Source organism: Seriola dumerili, unplaced genomic scaffold (genome assembly GCF_002260705.1).
Source record: "Seriola dumerili isolate Sdu_G_001 unplaced genomic scaffold, Sdu_1.0 BDQW01000025.1, whole genome shotgun sequence".
Lineage (NCBI taxonomy): Eukaryota > Metazoa > Chordata > Actinopteri > Carangiformes > Carangidae > Seriola > Seriola dumerili.
The window spans coordinates 22,497,642-22,512,039 of record NW_019174280.1 but is presented as its reverse complement, the minus strand read 5'-3'; the positions used below and the strand labels follow the sequence as shown (position 1 = coordinate 22,512,039).

The 14,398-nt window shown below is 44.7% G+C and overlaps 1 protein-coding gene across 2 annotated transcripts; it reads right to left on the bottom strand.

Annotated features, from left to right (window-relative positions):
• Window positions 1-2,176: 2,176 nt before the first annotated feature.
• tab2 (TGF-beta activated kinase 1/MAP3K7 binding protein 2) lies at window positions 2,177-13,844 on the bottom strand. 2 transcript variants are annotated; one of them, XM_022737898.1, is made up of 7 exons: window positions 13,743-13,844; window positions 11,988-12,829; window positions 11,143-11,933; window positions 6,844-7,004; window positions 4,838-4,928; window positions 3,285-3,365; window positions 2,177-2,316 (listed from the first exon to the last, which is right to left on the bottom strand). In XM_022737898.1, the coding sequence occupies exons 1-7, from the start codon at window positions 13,842-13,844 to the stop codon at window positions 2,177-2,179; spliced, it is 2,208 nt and encodes a 735-aa protein (XP_022593619.1). The 2 variants fall into 2 exon arrangements, with proteins under 2 accessions (XP_022593619.1, XP_022593618.1); XM_022737897.1 differs by having other exon boundaries at window positions 2,177-2,306; window positions 3,266-3,365; window positions 11,143-12,829.
• Between the last annotated feature and the right edge of the window lie 554 nt (window positions 13,845-14,398).

The following is a 14,398-nucleotide window of genomic DNA, read 5'->3' as shown; positions in this document are numbered from 1 at the left end:
ACTTTCAACATGATCTGTTTTAGATGTTAAATTAAAAAAAAAAAAAAAAAAAAAAAAAAAAATTAAAAAAAAAAACAAAAATCAAAAAACAAAAAAACAAAAACAAAATAAAATAAAAAAAAGAACAAAAAAAAAAAAAAAAAAAACTTTAAAAACTTTAGATATCCAAATTCTTTTTTTTTCATTTAATAAAACATGAATAAACTGCCTCTTCACACCAAGGTGCAGATAAAGCTGAAAACTGGTATCTCTGGGTTGGAAAAAGGAAGAAGGATGGTGTAAGTGCTTAAGAGACAATAATTCATCTTCTACTTTTTAAAATGGGTTTATACAATAAGAAGGTTTCGCTTTTAAAAATGGCACTTGGACGTGACAAAATAGATTATCAATACAAATTCAATAGTTCTAAAAGGCACTAACGCAAGGCAACATTTCACAAATGTGGAAAAACAAAACAAAGTAACTACTCCACAGTTAAGGTAAGTTAATGACAATAAGTAAACTTTAGAAACACCCTCGTCAATGAAAGCTTAGGAGGATGAACTGAGCCAAATAAAAGTACGAGTTTACAGTCGTGGACGTGTTTTTTTTGGTGGTGTGTTTTTGAGGTTTTGTTTTTGTTTGTTTTTGCCTTGTCTGCTTCCGAGATATTGTAACAATTCTGACCTGTTGCATTTAAGGCACGACGGGGAACGTGTGTGTATTTCTGCATCAGAGGAGCATTTAAACAGAAACATATTCACTTTGATCTTCGGACCTCACAGAAACTCTTCATCCAGTCCGCAGTAAGATCCTGATTGTACTGGAAACTGAGTGTCTCTTTGCATCGAGGTGGACTTGTCCCCAAACATTAAACCTACATTCCAGTTGTCAGATAAGATGGCAGTTTGTAATTTTGCTTTTTGACCCCTTCCCTCCCCCGACAGTCCCGAAAATATTTGGCGTCCGAAGAAAAAAAACCAACAACAAAAAAAAAAAAACAACAAAAAAAAAAAACAAAACAAAAACAAAAACAAAAAGACTCCTCCATCGCCTTCCACTTTGCTGCATCTGCAGATCGTACACAGGAAACTCAGCAATGACACAAGCGATGAACGGACCTGGCAGACGTAGCTTCATGATGACTGCTCTGCTCCTCTCCTTCTGCAAGGCTTCAACTCTCACAGATATCAAGTAAAAAGCTTAAAAAGGGAGCATGGTGCTTATTTGTTTGAAAGAGGGAAACAAAACAAGGACAAAAAAAAAAGTTAATAAAGTCTATAAAGCTATACTTACAGGAAATACAAGTGATTCATAGTGTGAGGAAGAAGGCTTTTAAGGCACATTCTAAAATTATGTACAGTAAAAAGCTCAAGGGGAGTTTCTGCCTCCGTGTACTGTACACAAAGCATGCAACTTAGTTTCTTTTTTCATTAACTCATGATTGAAGAGAAAGAAAAGGGAAACTGAAGGGGGAGGACAAGAGGCACGTTCGAGCCCCCCTTTAACATCCTCTAGAAACAGCAAACAAACTTTAAAGTCCATGAGTAGTCTGTTAGTTTTCCCTTCAGATGGAGAGCAGCGGCTGAGCACAGTTCCCGATCCCTCGCTCACGCCACCGCACAGGAAGAAAAACTCATTTATCAATTCAGCAAAAGCCCCATTGGCACCTGTGTTGTGTGTGTAAAGTGTGTGTAAAGTGTGTGTAGGTAGGTGTGTGTGTGTGTGTGTGTAGGTGTGTGTGTATGTGTGCCGTCACACTGCAGGGCCACACTCGTAATACTGTAAGTGGGAGCAGCGAGGTATCCCCAGGGGTAAAGTGTCACCCGTCGAGCAGAAAAAGGGGGAAGTGACCCCACGCAATCTGAGTCTCTAAGGTGAGGTATCATCTGACTCTGTCAGCCTTTAGGAAGAAACACGAGTTGTAAACACTATCCAGTCGAGCCTTCAGTGGACAGCATTCTACAAACCTTAGAGAGGAAGAAGAAAGGACAAGAACCCCGCCCCCCACCCCCCGAAGGAAAAACAAAAAAACAAAAACAAAAAAAAAAAACAAGGAAAACCGGCCGCACGATGCACAACGACTACGCCCCGTCCCAGTTTTCATACACGTAGGGAAGAAGAAACTAGAAGAAACTCTACTCTGGTAGACGACAGGCGGGCAGAGGAGGGAGCGGCGCGTCACAGCCTGGTTGGCTCAGAAGTGCCGCGGGAACTCGCACTGTTCACAGCGGTTGAGGGCGGGATGGTTGAGGAAGGTGCAGGCTGTGCAGCTCCACTGCGTCCCCTCGTCCTCCTCCTGGTCTGCAATGGGCTTCACAATCTTACTGCCCGGGTCTGTGACGAGGGGGGGGGGGGGGGGAGAAGAACAGGAGGGTCAGAGCAGCACACCACACCAGAGCAGAGGTGCATGTTTATCCATGAAGTGATGAAAACACAGACATCAAAACTGTTTACACGTGTCTGTGGTGGAGTGAACAGTGCGTACACTCAGCGTGCTCACATGTGCCGCAGTAATCTGATTATTGCCCACTTGGCAGCGATCTAACGTAAACACACAACCTGGAGGCCTTTTTTAGGTTAAAGCATTGAGAAGAAGTTGGATCGCACAGCCGCACGTCTGCTCAAAAATGTTCCTGAAAAGTCCAAAGCGCATGAACATGGAGTCCAAGAATGGAAAGTGTCATCATACAGAAAAGCAGTGCTGTTAAAGCAACACGTCGTACTTCTAACACGCTGTCCCGACATTAACTGCAGGTCACAGGGTAAATATGAGGCATTAACAACATAGGAAATAAGCTAAATATATATATATATATATATGTGTTCTACTAATGTCTGTAAAAGTTGCTCTTGACTGATTGTGTCACAGCAGCTCGACTTCGCTGTCAGGTTTGAAAACGCTCCTTCAACTGTGGCCGAGAAAGGCCGTTAATTCCTATTTGTTTACGGGACAGTGTCGCCCGATCCAATATGGCGGCGCCGTTAACGTACGGCATCAACGGGCTGAGGTCTATGTATTTATGTCTATGCTGTTGAACATCAGTCTACACCATGGGGGGGAGGGGGGGCAACTTAGACCTGGTGGGCAAACAAGCAAACAATCAATAAAACTACAGTGTGTGTGATACTAAGGGTAAATAAAGACAGACCCCTCCCTCCTTATAGTGCCGGGGACGTAAACATGGCAACAGTCATTATATGATCAATAGAACAAACAACAAATCAAATAAATAAAGGGATGTTTACAACAAAGCGTGACGACCTTTTTTTTATTTTTAGAAACTTACCAATAGATAAAGTACCTTTGGGTTTGGGTGGGACAGGACCAAGGAATCCAATGTTGTCGTAAAAATTATGGATTGCACTGGGATTAAAGTGTGGTCCTGTGAACAGAGGGAAGGTTGTGAGCTGATATCAAATCAACACCTGGAGAGAGTCGTGTGTTTACAGACTGAAAACAACAACAAATACACACATTTACAAATAAACACTGTTGATGAATGAGCTGAAACGAGGTGATTGTGACTTGGCGTCAGAACTGGTCACAGCTTATGTCTATATTTTATTGTCATTCATCATCAGAATAATTCTTAATAAAGTTTACGTATATAGAAAAGAGCCATGAACAGGTCTGGATCGATCTTTTCTCTACAACAAAATCATTGATTTGTGAAAATAAAATCCTCTAAATCTCTAGAGGGATTTCACATGTAAAAATGTTTCTCCGATCGTCTCAGTCCCAGAAAATATGGTCGTGGTTTGTGTTTTGATTTCCAGTTTCTCCAGCAAACAGGAAGATTATCATCATAGTGGGACAAAATACCTGATCAGGTGCTTCCAACCCCCCCCCTTTATCTGTGTGAGCTGGCACACTTCCATTGGTACTTCAATAAACTTCCTTCTCCCATTCGGACTTAATGTATGAGGTTGAATGTGTTTTTAAGATTTAACAGACCCTCATACACGTATGAAATGATTCTACTACCAAAATGTTTTTACCCTCATGTTAACATCACGTCTGGGTTTAACTCCCGGGTATCACCAGTTCTGAGAGGAACTATTAATTTGATTCCGTCCTTCCTTCACCTGTGTAAAACCGTTTGGCCGGCGGCGCCATCTCCGGCGGCGGTGGAGTGTTGCCAGGGGGCCAATAAATCCCTTGTTACCAACCGGCAACAGGATGTAATTCAGGAAGCGGTGCTGGTTAAACAGCACAATGGCAGCGCCGTCACTGCGTGTGCCAAGAGGATGTGAGCAGGCCTGACCCGCGTGCTCCGGCTGCAGGCCCCCGGTTCACATCTGACCTCCCCGCACTTAATGACTTTATTATCAAACAACACGGTCGTGTACATGAGCTGAATGCCAGTTTAACATTCCCGAGTTAAGGATGTTTTCCGCACCCTAACATGACCGCCCGCCCGAGAAAATGAAGCGCGCCTGGATCCAAACAAACGCCGCCTGCTGTCTCTTACCTCTCTTTTAGCCAGCTGTGCAGTATTACTTAGACGGAGGGACGCTGCCCCGCCCACGCTCAACAGCTGGGAGACTATGTCCTGTTTAAGTCTTGAAAAGATCCGCTACTCGGTCTGTAACTAACAAGTCTTCAGTCAAATGAAGGAAGGATTTCCCCTTTATTTTATTTATTTTATACATTTATTTTCTGTCGTTCACTTGATTTTTGTCAGTAACACCTTCTTCTCTCTCTTTCCACAATGTAAAACCCGACTTTAATGCCTCACTGATGCACCCATTGTTGACTATCCGAGGATGTGTCAGTCCATTTGTTGAAAATCTAATTGACTAAAAACCACATTCCCACGTTATGCAGCAGAGAGAGAAAGAAAGAAAGACTCACCTGTTTGGAGGAGATCGATTTCTTTGGTGAGGCAGTCGATGTCGATCTGCAGTAACCTGTTTTTACATCTCAACTGCTTCATTTCCTCGATCTGACAAAAGAGGGGAAAAGCACAGGTGTGAGGAGAGATCCAGCCGCTTGGACCACATTCAGAGCTGGTGCATGAGGAGCTACTACTACATCAAACGTCCTGGGCGATTTGGTTTTGCCTGGAACGAGGTACAGACTTTATGTGAAGTATGTGAGCGGCAGCCACGATAAGCTTCAGCGCTTCCCCTCTTATCACCTTCAGCATGGGAAACACTGGACCTTCCTTTTACAAAAGGAGAGGAGAAAATGCCGTCTCACAATTCCTTGCCACAGCAACATTTAAAAGCAACAGACCGCTGTAGTTTCACCTCGGCAGAGCCGCGTAAATAAACAACAGAGCAGCTGTTTTATGTTTGTAACACGATCCGGAGCTGATGGAAATCCTGAAGCTCAAATCCATAAATATAGATTTACTCTCTTTCAGATCTGTGCAGTTAGGAGTCATCATGAAAAACAAATATATTGAATTTCTAGTCAACAATATCATCATAACAAAATACTGTCTATACATAAATGCTTTTTCACTATTTCACTTGATTTTCTTCTGTTGTTTTCCAGCTGACCGGGGAAAGAGAGGGAGGGGTTATTTTGCATATAGACGTAAGATCCCATCACAAGTGTGGAGACACACGCTGATGCCGGGTGTGAACAGACAGTTAATGCTGCAGGGATGAGCTGTTTCTGCCTCACCCTGGTTCCCTCAGCAAAAAGTCAATGGGATTTTTTAAATTGACTTTTGGAGTTTAGGTCAGCGCCACTTTATAAGGTTTAAAGTCTAAATTAAATCAGCAGAAGTAAAAAAAAAAAAAAAAAAAAAGCTGATGTTTTGACTATAAACCAACTCCACCACGGTCACATGACTTCAGCGTCACCACCACTAGACTTCAACTTGTAGTTTGATTCAGCTGTGACCTCTGACACTGTTAGTAACAGGGTGTATAAACACAACGAGGCCGTAAAGACGGACGGGTGAGCAGATCAGGTTTTCATGTTCAACCTCTGAGTCTCATTTAGACACTCGTGAGCAACCGAGACGTAAAAGCTTCTAGAAATCAGGACCGGAGTATTTACTGGCTGATTTTATGTTTTGAGCTCGACCTTATTTCAGCCGTCTAACAAAAACACAGAGACTTCAGGACGAGGGGACTGAAGGTGCTGAGATGCAACTAATTTCCATGTTTTAGGACTCACTAAATGCCAGGTATGAGCAGGGCCTGAGACTTCCTGTTTTGAAGTCAGTGGAGCAGGTCTGTGACCGTGTCAGGAGGAGAGCTGCTCCACTCTCCGGAGCTGGCTTGCCTCAGTAAACAACACTAAACCAAGGAGCTACTGAGCTCAGCAACACCAGCCAATTACCTGCCACAGCCACTTTTCCCCCTCAGCTGACTCAAACTGTAACAGCTGACGAAAACAGCTGACTCAACAGAAAGCTCGGCGCGCACTTCATCTGAACCCGAGAGGTTTCAACAAACTCGCAGCTGCAAAATCTAAACTTAACATGAAAATAAAAACAAAATACACGTTCGATTCGTGTTCTGTTGAACTCTCCCTCCATCGCTGGGGTCTGAAGCAGCTGCAGGAGCTGCAGCAGGATGAATGTGAATGCAGATTACGTGCTCTGTCAGTCTGAAAATATGGAGCGGTATCAGCCAAATAATAAACAGACCCTGTAATCAACATAGTTTCAGGGTGTAGGAGCAGAAACCGAGAGTGGCAACGTGACCCAGATTCCGTTTTATCTCTCAGTATTAAACATAAAAACATCTTTCTCTTCAGCTACGAAGAACAGTTACTGAGTTAACTGTTCACAATTTGAAAAATGAGAATTGGACTTCCGTATAACTGCCACCTCCACAGCAAAATAAATTCACAACAGACAAAGAAATCGCTGATGTGATGTGATGTGATGTGCGTACAGAAGGAATTTGGGAGGCAGAGTTGGATCTCTCCAGCCGTCTCCTGGTCAGGTCGTTCTCCATCTCGTTAACCTCCTCTTTTAGCTTCTCCAGCTTCTTCTTCTTCAGCTCCAACTCGTGCCACAGCCTCTCCATGCGGGCCTTCTGATGGACCAACAACGCTGGAAGAAGCACACAGACAGCGATGTTAGCGACTCCTTGACACGAGACACCATAAAAGGAGGAAAAAGGAAACGAATAAAAATTGTTAATCGTTACTGATATTATTATTATCATATTGAGAAACTCCCTGTAACCGAAGAATGTAGATGAAAGTGGGGAACAAAAGAAAAACTACTGATGAAAATCCCTTCAAGGAAAACTGTGAACACCAAACACCAGTCAAACCAGTTCTGACCATAATTCCCTGAGCAAAACAACTTGGTGTAAGAAGAGACAGGGGAATCACACAGTTTCCTCATTGTTCTCTATCAGTGTGTTTCATCACCTCCTGTGGTCAGATGAAGAGATCAGACTTATCCCAGTTAGCGAACTGCTGCAGAACACAGTGTTTAATGCACAGCCTGAACCATGCAGACGTTTCCCCATAATTCATCACAGTTCCAGTGTTTGTTGAGGGGTTGTAACGCCTCAACAAGCCTCACAGTGATTTCTCTTCAGCTATGATGAAAGCAAATGTGCATTTTAATTTTCTAATCAGGACCGTTTCTCATCGTCTTCGCGATCAGCTCTCGACTCATCCTGTATCTTCTTCACTCAGATGTCGACATGAAAACATTAAGTAAAGATTATTTCTCCTTACAGTTACAGAAATGGTAAAAAAGATGGACTGCACACGTCACTCACACACACACTCTACAAATCAGGGGTTACTTGGGTTCAGTCTCTTGCCCGAGGACCCTTCGACATGCGGACTGGAGGAGGAATCAAACCACCGACTCGCTCGACCTCTTTGGCGCAGATGCAGGAACTTTTCTCATCACCTTCCTCAACACTGAGGGCCATTCTAGTTTTAATTGTTCTTTACATTCAGGAACCAGGGAGACAATGAAGTCAAATTACTATCCAAAAGGTTCACTGAATCATCTGGTAATCCGCATTAACATTTTAGTTTTAAAACATCTCTTTTGCTACGTTTACTCCACACGCCTCCGGAGCCTCCAGCCACTGAAACAGAGACTTTGGGAAACGCTGCTGGACCCCGTTTTCACTTTGAAAACTCCAGGGTGGTGTTTTAGTCTGGACGGGCAGAAACTGAGATTTTTTTTTTTTTGGAAAAGATGACGCAGACACCCACGGTCGTTCCCTATTTGGGTCTCATCGGCACATGACGTATTCTTGCCTGATTAGTCACGCTCCTTTCACGTGACCCTTTTTCTGCAAGAGAACAAACGGCATCAGCCTCGACTACCGGTGGTGTTGTGGAGGTAAATTCTGCATTTTCTAAGAAATCTCCAGGTCTTACTTTTTGTCATTGCTGTTACTCCTTCGTATTATTATTATTTTTTTTTTTTTGCAACCAAGTAACCAGCTGCAGAGTAGACAATCTGCTTCCTGTTTGAGTAACAAACTAAAACAATGCAATCAAAAAAAAACAAAAAAAGAAAAACCAGTCTCCAGCAGGAATGCTTGCAGAATCAGAAAGGTTCTGTCTTTTGGAACCTGCGGTCGGATGCATAAACCGTGCGCACGCCGTTTCCCGCACACGAACTGGTACTTTGTAAACACACACACTGTGTCACCTCACTCATTCTCTCTGACCATGGCGAGCACACGCTTTCCCTAAGAGATCCAAGTTACAGTGAATTGAAAAATACAAAATAAGTAATTTAACATAAAATAAAAATACCCAACGTACATTATAAGATTTGCAGTTTACACAGCAATAACAATTTTACAATTCATAAACAGAAATAACTGTTTGTGTGTCAATGTTTCCTTCAGCATCGTTTAATATCCTGATTATTTACTGCGACTCATTCTGTGACTGTTTGAAACTATTTTAATATTAATAATCAGAGTGTTGGAGCCTCGTTAAGACTCTCTACTCCCAATAAATGAAGCTCAGAGTGAAACAGGACTTTACATTAGAGTGATTGCACTAAAGTAAACTGACGCAGGTTTTTACCTCAGTTTCACAATCAGTGAAATTGTTCTTGTTCCTCGTCTTTCTTCTCTGTGTCTGATCACTTGTGGTGGAGACAAACTGATGGATTAAGGGAAAGTTTTCCTCCATTTTATGACTAATCGTGGGAGTGGAAATGAGGCTCGTGCACATGCCGCCCAATTTCTTAATGAGTGAGATTTATAAAGCAGAACCACGATATATAATTCTGTGGAAAAGGATGTGTATAAATAGTTCTTGTTTTATGCGTCACGTAGTTTTAATCATGAATCTACACAGAGTTTTATGCTTCTATTAAGTCAAAGGTATTCAATAAAAACAATAATAATGTTATTCTGCTGCCAAACAGGAAGAGCTGATTGGTTAATGTTGAGTTTGAACAGTTATGTGGAGACATCAGGTACAGCTGTGAATGTGACTCGCTGAAGCCACGGCAGACGAAATAAGGGGGGAAAGCGGGTTCATGAGGGTCAGCAGCAGAGGCAGCGTGCCCAGTGTGAAGCCCCTCTTGGTTGTAGTCACTGCAGAGCGGGAGCCACAGCCGGTGACTCACATGTAATACAATCAAAAGCCCAAAAAAGGAAACAGCAGTGCGCGCTGACACGTTTGACTCACGCTACAGAATCCACCAGTCTCAGGGGCTAATGGAGCAAACACAGCATTTAGTGCGGAGGACTCACACCACCGTCATCACACAGCTAGTCACCTTTGCTTTTATCTACCCCATGAAGACGGACTTGCAAAGCAGTATTTCCACCCCGACTGAACATTAGAGACAGCAAGTATACACAGTTTGGCTCCAGAATTACATTACAGGCGATGTTATGGTGAGTGTCTTTTAAAACCACACAGTATACTTTTATAGTAAAATTACTTTCTTGGCAGAATGCAGTGGAAAAAGCATTTAGGCCTACAGCTGGTAGCAGAAAACCTGTGCAGTATGATTTATTGCTAAAATAGTTCTAAAAACTTCACTGTGCACAATATGGCTATAGAGGAAGTGCACTCTTTTAGCCACTTGACATTTACTAAACAACCAATAAAAAGGGTGAAGCAAACACCTCCAACAAGACACTGGAGGCCTACTGGATGGAGGATTCACAGAGCAGACAATTTTTTTGGACATTTTTGTCTGCTTACTCCGAGCTGTGGGCGCTGACTCGTTATCTAAAGTATGTGTTCACAAGCCTGTGGGCATAAGAGCTTATCTGTGAAAATCGCCACAAGACACCAGCCAACAACACTACAGTGTCAAGCACTGTAAACACAATGAAAAGGGAAAATGGACACTGTATATAAAAAAAAAAAAAGAAAAAAAAGAAAAAGGGTTTAAAGGGATGTCATATTCACACGGTGGCTATTTTCCTGTGACGTCGCGCTCGGGGTGGGAAGCTGTTGTGCCGCCGTGTTCGACGTTACAAGTCGTATAAACAAAGAAATTCTGACCAATCGTTTCCATCTGATGACCCACGATCGATGAGCAACAGAAAAGACAATAGACAATAAAAATCCGAAGAGACATCGACTCATATTTCAACGTGAAAGAACATATTTGGAAAAACCCACTAGCGCCCATTAGACAACAGCTAACGTTAGCATTCAACCACTTCTGAGCTAACATTTACGTTTGACAGCGCTACATGATTAATTCTGAAACATCAACGCAGATCTTGGAAATGCGGTGGACGTAATCAAGCTTGCGATGTAACGTTAGCTGCGCCGCTAAGTTAGCACTGATGCACTTGCTCTGCTGTCATATTACTGTATCACTGATGCAGGTTAATTATGAAACCATTAAACATTAGCTAATGTTAAACGTTTGCAGAAGCTTTAGTAGCGCCAACGTTGACACACGTTAATTGCAAAATTCACGTTTGCTAGCCTTTAGCATTAGCTTACAGTGTTTCCAGTGTTGGCCTGTCTCTACCTTCAACATCTGGAACACATTTATCAATGCGGTCAATGTCGCACAGGATTTATTCACAGATATCAAAGTGTTCAAAGCCTCAGCGTGATGTCAGAGGAAAATGGCCGCTGTGTGAATACGGTCTACTGAGTACGAACCTAAATACTTTATCTGTGTTTAGTCTTCCGTCAAAGTCTTTTGGTGACGGTTTCACTGGGGAATAAAGGCTGAGATTACAATCACAGTGATGACACTCAGGATCGCTCACCTTGTGTGTACGCTGCATCGTCAGAGCTCATGCTGAGTCTGCGAGGCTCGCTCGGCCTCTCCCTGTGTGGCGACAGCGGGTCTGAGAGATGGAGGGGGTCTGGCTCCACAAAGTGGTGGTCTGAGGGTAGGCTTAGGAGTTTGTTGGGCTCAAAAGTAGGCGAGACTACTCCGGGGGACACAGCTGGGGGCTTATTGGGGGACACGGTGATTTTAAAAGTGTATTTGGTGTTGGGCTGAGTCACCACCACGCGAGGGGAAGAAGCTGTGCCTCCCCCTCCCACGGAGGTACGAGACTTAGGTGGATGGTGGTGGATGTAGGCAGGGCCCATGCTCACTTGGCCTCCCATGTTCCTGGGCCCTGAAGGGCCCTGCAAAGGAGGGTTGGCTGAGATGTAGACTGTGGGAGGGTTCCTACTCCCACCATCGTCGCTGGAGGCATTGGCAGAAATGTAAAACTTGGGTTGGGCGCGGGAGCCGGCTGAGGCCACGATGGCCTCCTCAGAGGGGGTGGTAGCAGCAGTAGGCGGGCTGGCAGAGATGTAAACAGTGGGCTGGCTGCGGCTCAGACCAGGGCATCCAATGGACAGAGGGGTGGTGGGGACAGTAGCCACCCCGGTTGAGGAGGAGGAAGAGGAAGGACAGGAGGAGGAGGTCGAGGACGTACGGGGGCCACTACTTGTCCGCAGCACAGCTGTTGTGGTTGTGGAGTTGCTCCTCTGAGGAGATTCAAGTTTGATCTCTATCTGATTCTTCCGTGGGCCAGTGGAGATGTTCTGGATGTTGTACTGGCTGATGGTAGAGGAGGTGGGCATGACAGAAGAGGAGGAGGAGGAAGAAGAGCACGAGGAGACGCCGGAGGAAGAGGCCTGGCTCCCAGAGGGAAGGATGGAGGGCGCCTGGGGGTTTGTCGGGGAGCTGATTGGCATGTAGACATGAGAGGTCTGGTGGCCCTGGGTCTGGTGCTGTGAGGTATGTGAAGAGGAGGCGTGCTGAGGGCCGGACCAGGAGCCGGACAGGGAGGAGGGGTGGGAGATCTGGTAGATCTGCTGCTGGGGCTGGGAGGTGGGGCTGTACTGGGCCCTGCTTCCCTGCTGCTGGTTCTGCCGGGTCGTACCGGGCTGGCTAACGTAGGGCCTGATGTAGATAGAGTTACCCTGTGGACTGCTTAGGCCCGACTGTGGCCCGCCGTGTATGTGCAAAGAAGTGGGGGTGTTGCGGCCCGTCTGGATATTGGGGCCCAGCGTCACTGTAATGGGGTTGAAGCGCGGCGTCTGCTGGGCGCCCATAGTCGTCCCTTTGACACCCAGAGGGTAAAGTCCAAGGTGCTGTGGAGGCTGCGGTTTGCGCGTGGGTTCCATCACACCGAATACATTGAGGCTGGACGGCACCTGCACTGGGGCTGACTGAGGCTCCTGCTGAAAGAAGTCACTATTGGGGGCCTGGCTCGTCTGGAGGGGCCCGTCACTCAGGCTGTGGGCCAGAGTCCGGCTGCCGTTCATTCTCAGGCCGTCCCGAACCGGGGCCGCATGCACATTCTGAGACTGCAGGCCCAGGTTCAACTGGGTCATGTGATTACGGAGCCTGGTGAAGCTGGGGTCGTCGGAAAAGCTTCCTTCTTCGCTGTACAGGTAGCCCGGACTGACCTGGGACAGGTATTCACAGCAGGCGTCTAAGTTGTTGTTGTTCTGGAGGAAAGAGAGAGAGAGAGGAAATAAAGTTATTATCCAACATTAATAAAGTATCTATCCATCTATCTATCTATCTATCTATCTATCTGTCTATTGTTCCACATGAGAATTGAATGTTTTTTATACCATATTGTTAATTAGTATGTTATATTGTAATTTTACAACTCCTAACAGTGTCTAACTGAGGACACACACACACACACACACACACACACACACACACACACACACACACACACACACACACAATTTGGTTATTCAACAACTGTGATTCAAGATATTTAGTGAGCGTGAGAAACAGCCTTTAAACTGAAACTGTTTCCACATCATTCACTGTAAACATATCTTCAACATTACTGTAATTTCTTGTTATTTATCAGCTCTACTGTGAAGTCACCAAAACATCCTAATGCTCCTAAAGAGAGACTCCTTAGTTGTTGCTCAAAGAGGAATTCACAAAGAGGACCCTCCACTCACACCTGTACACCTGGTTATTCGTGCTATCAGCCAACCGCGTGGCAACAGTTCATAAAAATTCATAAAATTCTGCAGATACAAGTCAGGAGCTTCAGTTAATGTTCAACCTGTGAACCACTGTGAACACACCAGTCACCTGCTGCAGCTACACTGCACTCACCGGTGTGAAAGAGTGAAGCTGCAGCCTCCAAATAAGTTTCAAAAACACACAATCACCAACTGAAGCGTCTCACACAGAGACTCCTACACTTACGAGAGAGAGTGTGTTCTCTCAGAAGGACAAACTGAGCTGGAAGTGTAAAAGGAGTCAAAAAAAAATGGCTTATACACGGTGTAAAATGAGAGGAAACTTTTTTAGGACTACCTGGTTCTAAGATACTTTGTGAATACAGTGCCGGTTTTGCTGGGATTGGAGGTTTTGAACCCGCTTTACCTGCAGAACACACTGGGAGACAACACCCTCTGGGACTTCAGGGAACTTCTGGCGCAGGTCATGCAAAACCTGAGTGTCAATCTGGTGGCTTCCCTGGGCCATTCGTATGTTGCCAGGTCAGGACTGCTTGTTCTGTTCAGTGCACTGGGGCGTCAGTTGTGGCAGCAAGTCGCCTTCATCTTGAACATCTTCTGAAATTAAACAAAGACAAGAAAACATCTGATAAGAAAAACAAAAGTTCTCTCCATAAATATTCACACAGAAGCCAACGGTTCTTCAGCGGGGAGGATTCACACACTCATATCAGCTGGATTCTGTGTTTTGTAACGTCCAAGTCTACTGTAACTCCCCTTTACAAGACCATCGGGCAATTGAGGTCGTCTGTTTTGTAATGCGTGGGAGATTTCAAAACTAAATTTGAGAGATTCATTCATTTCAGACGCCCTCCTCCTCCTCTTAATAAAAGAGCCGCAGAGGGAGAAACCCCCACTCTGACTGACCACTGAGAAAACCAGCTTTTCCAACCGATCCTAACATCAACATTTGCTCATTAAGGAGAGGAGCGGCCAAGCTGTAGTCCGGCCTGGACGAGGAACGTTTCATAGCTCTGCAGAACAGTTGAGCTCCAAGAATAACTTCTTTATTTCTGCAGAGCT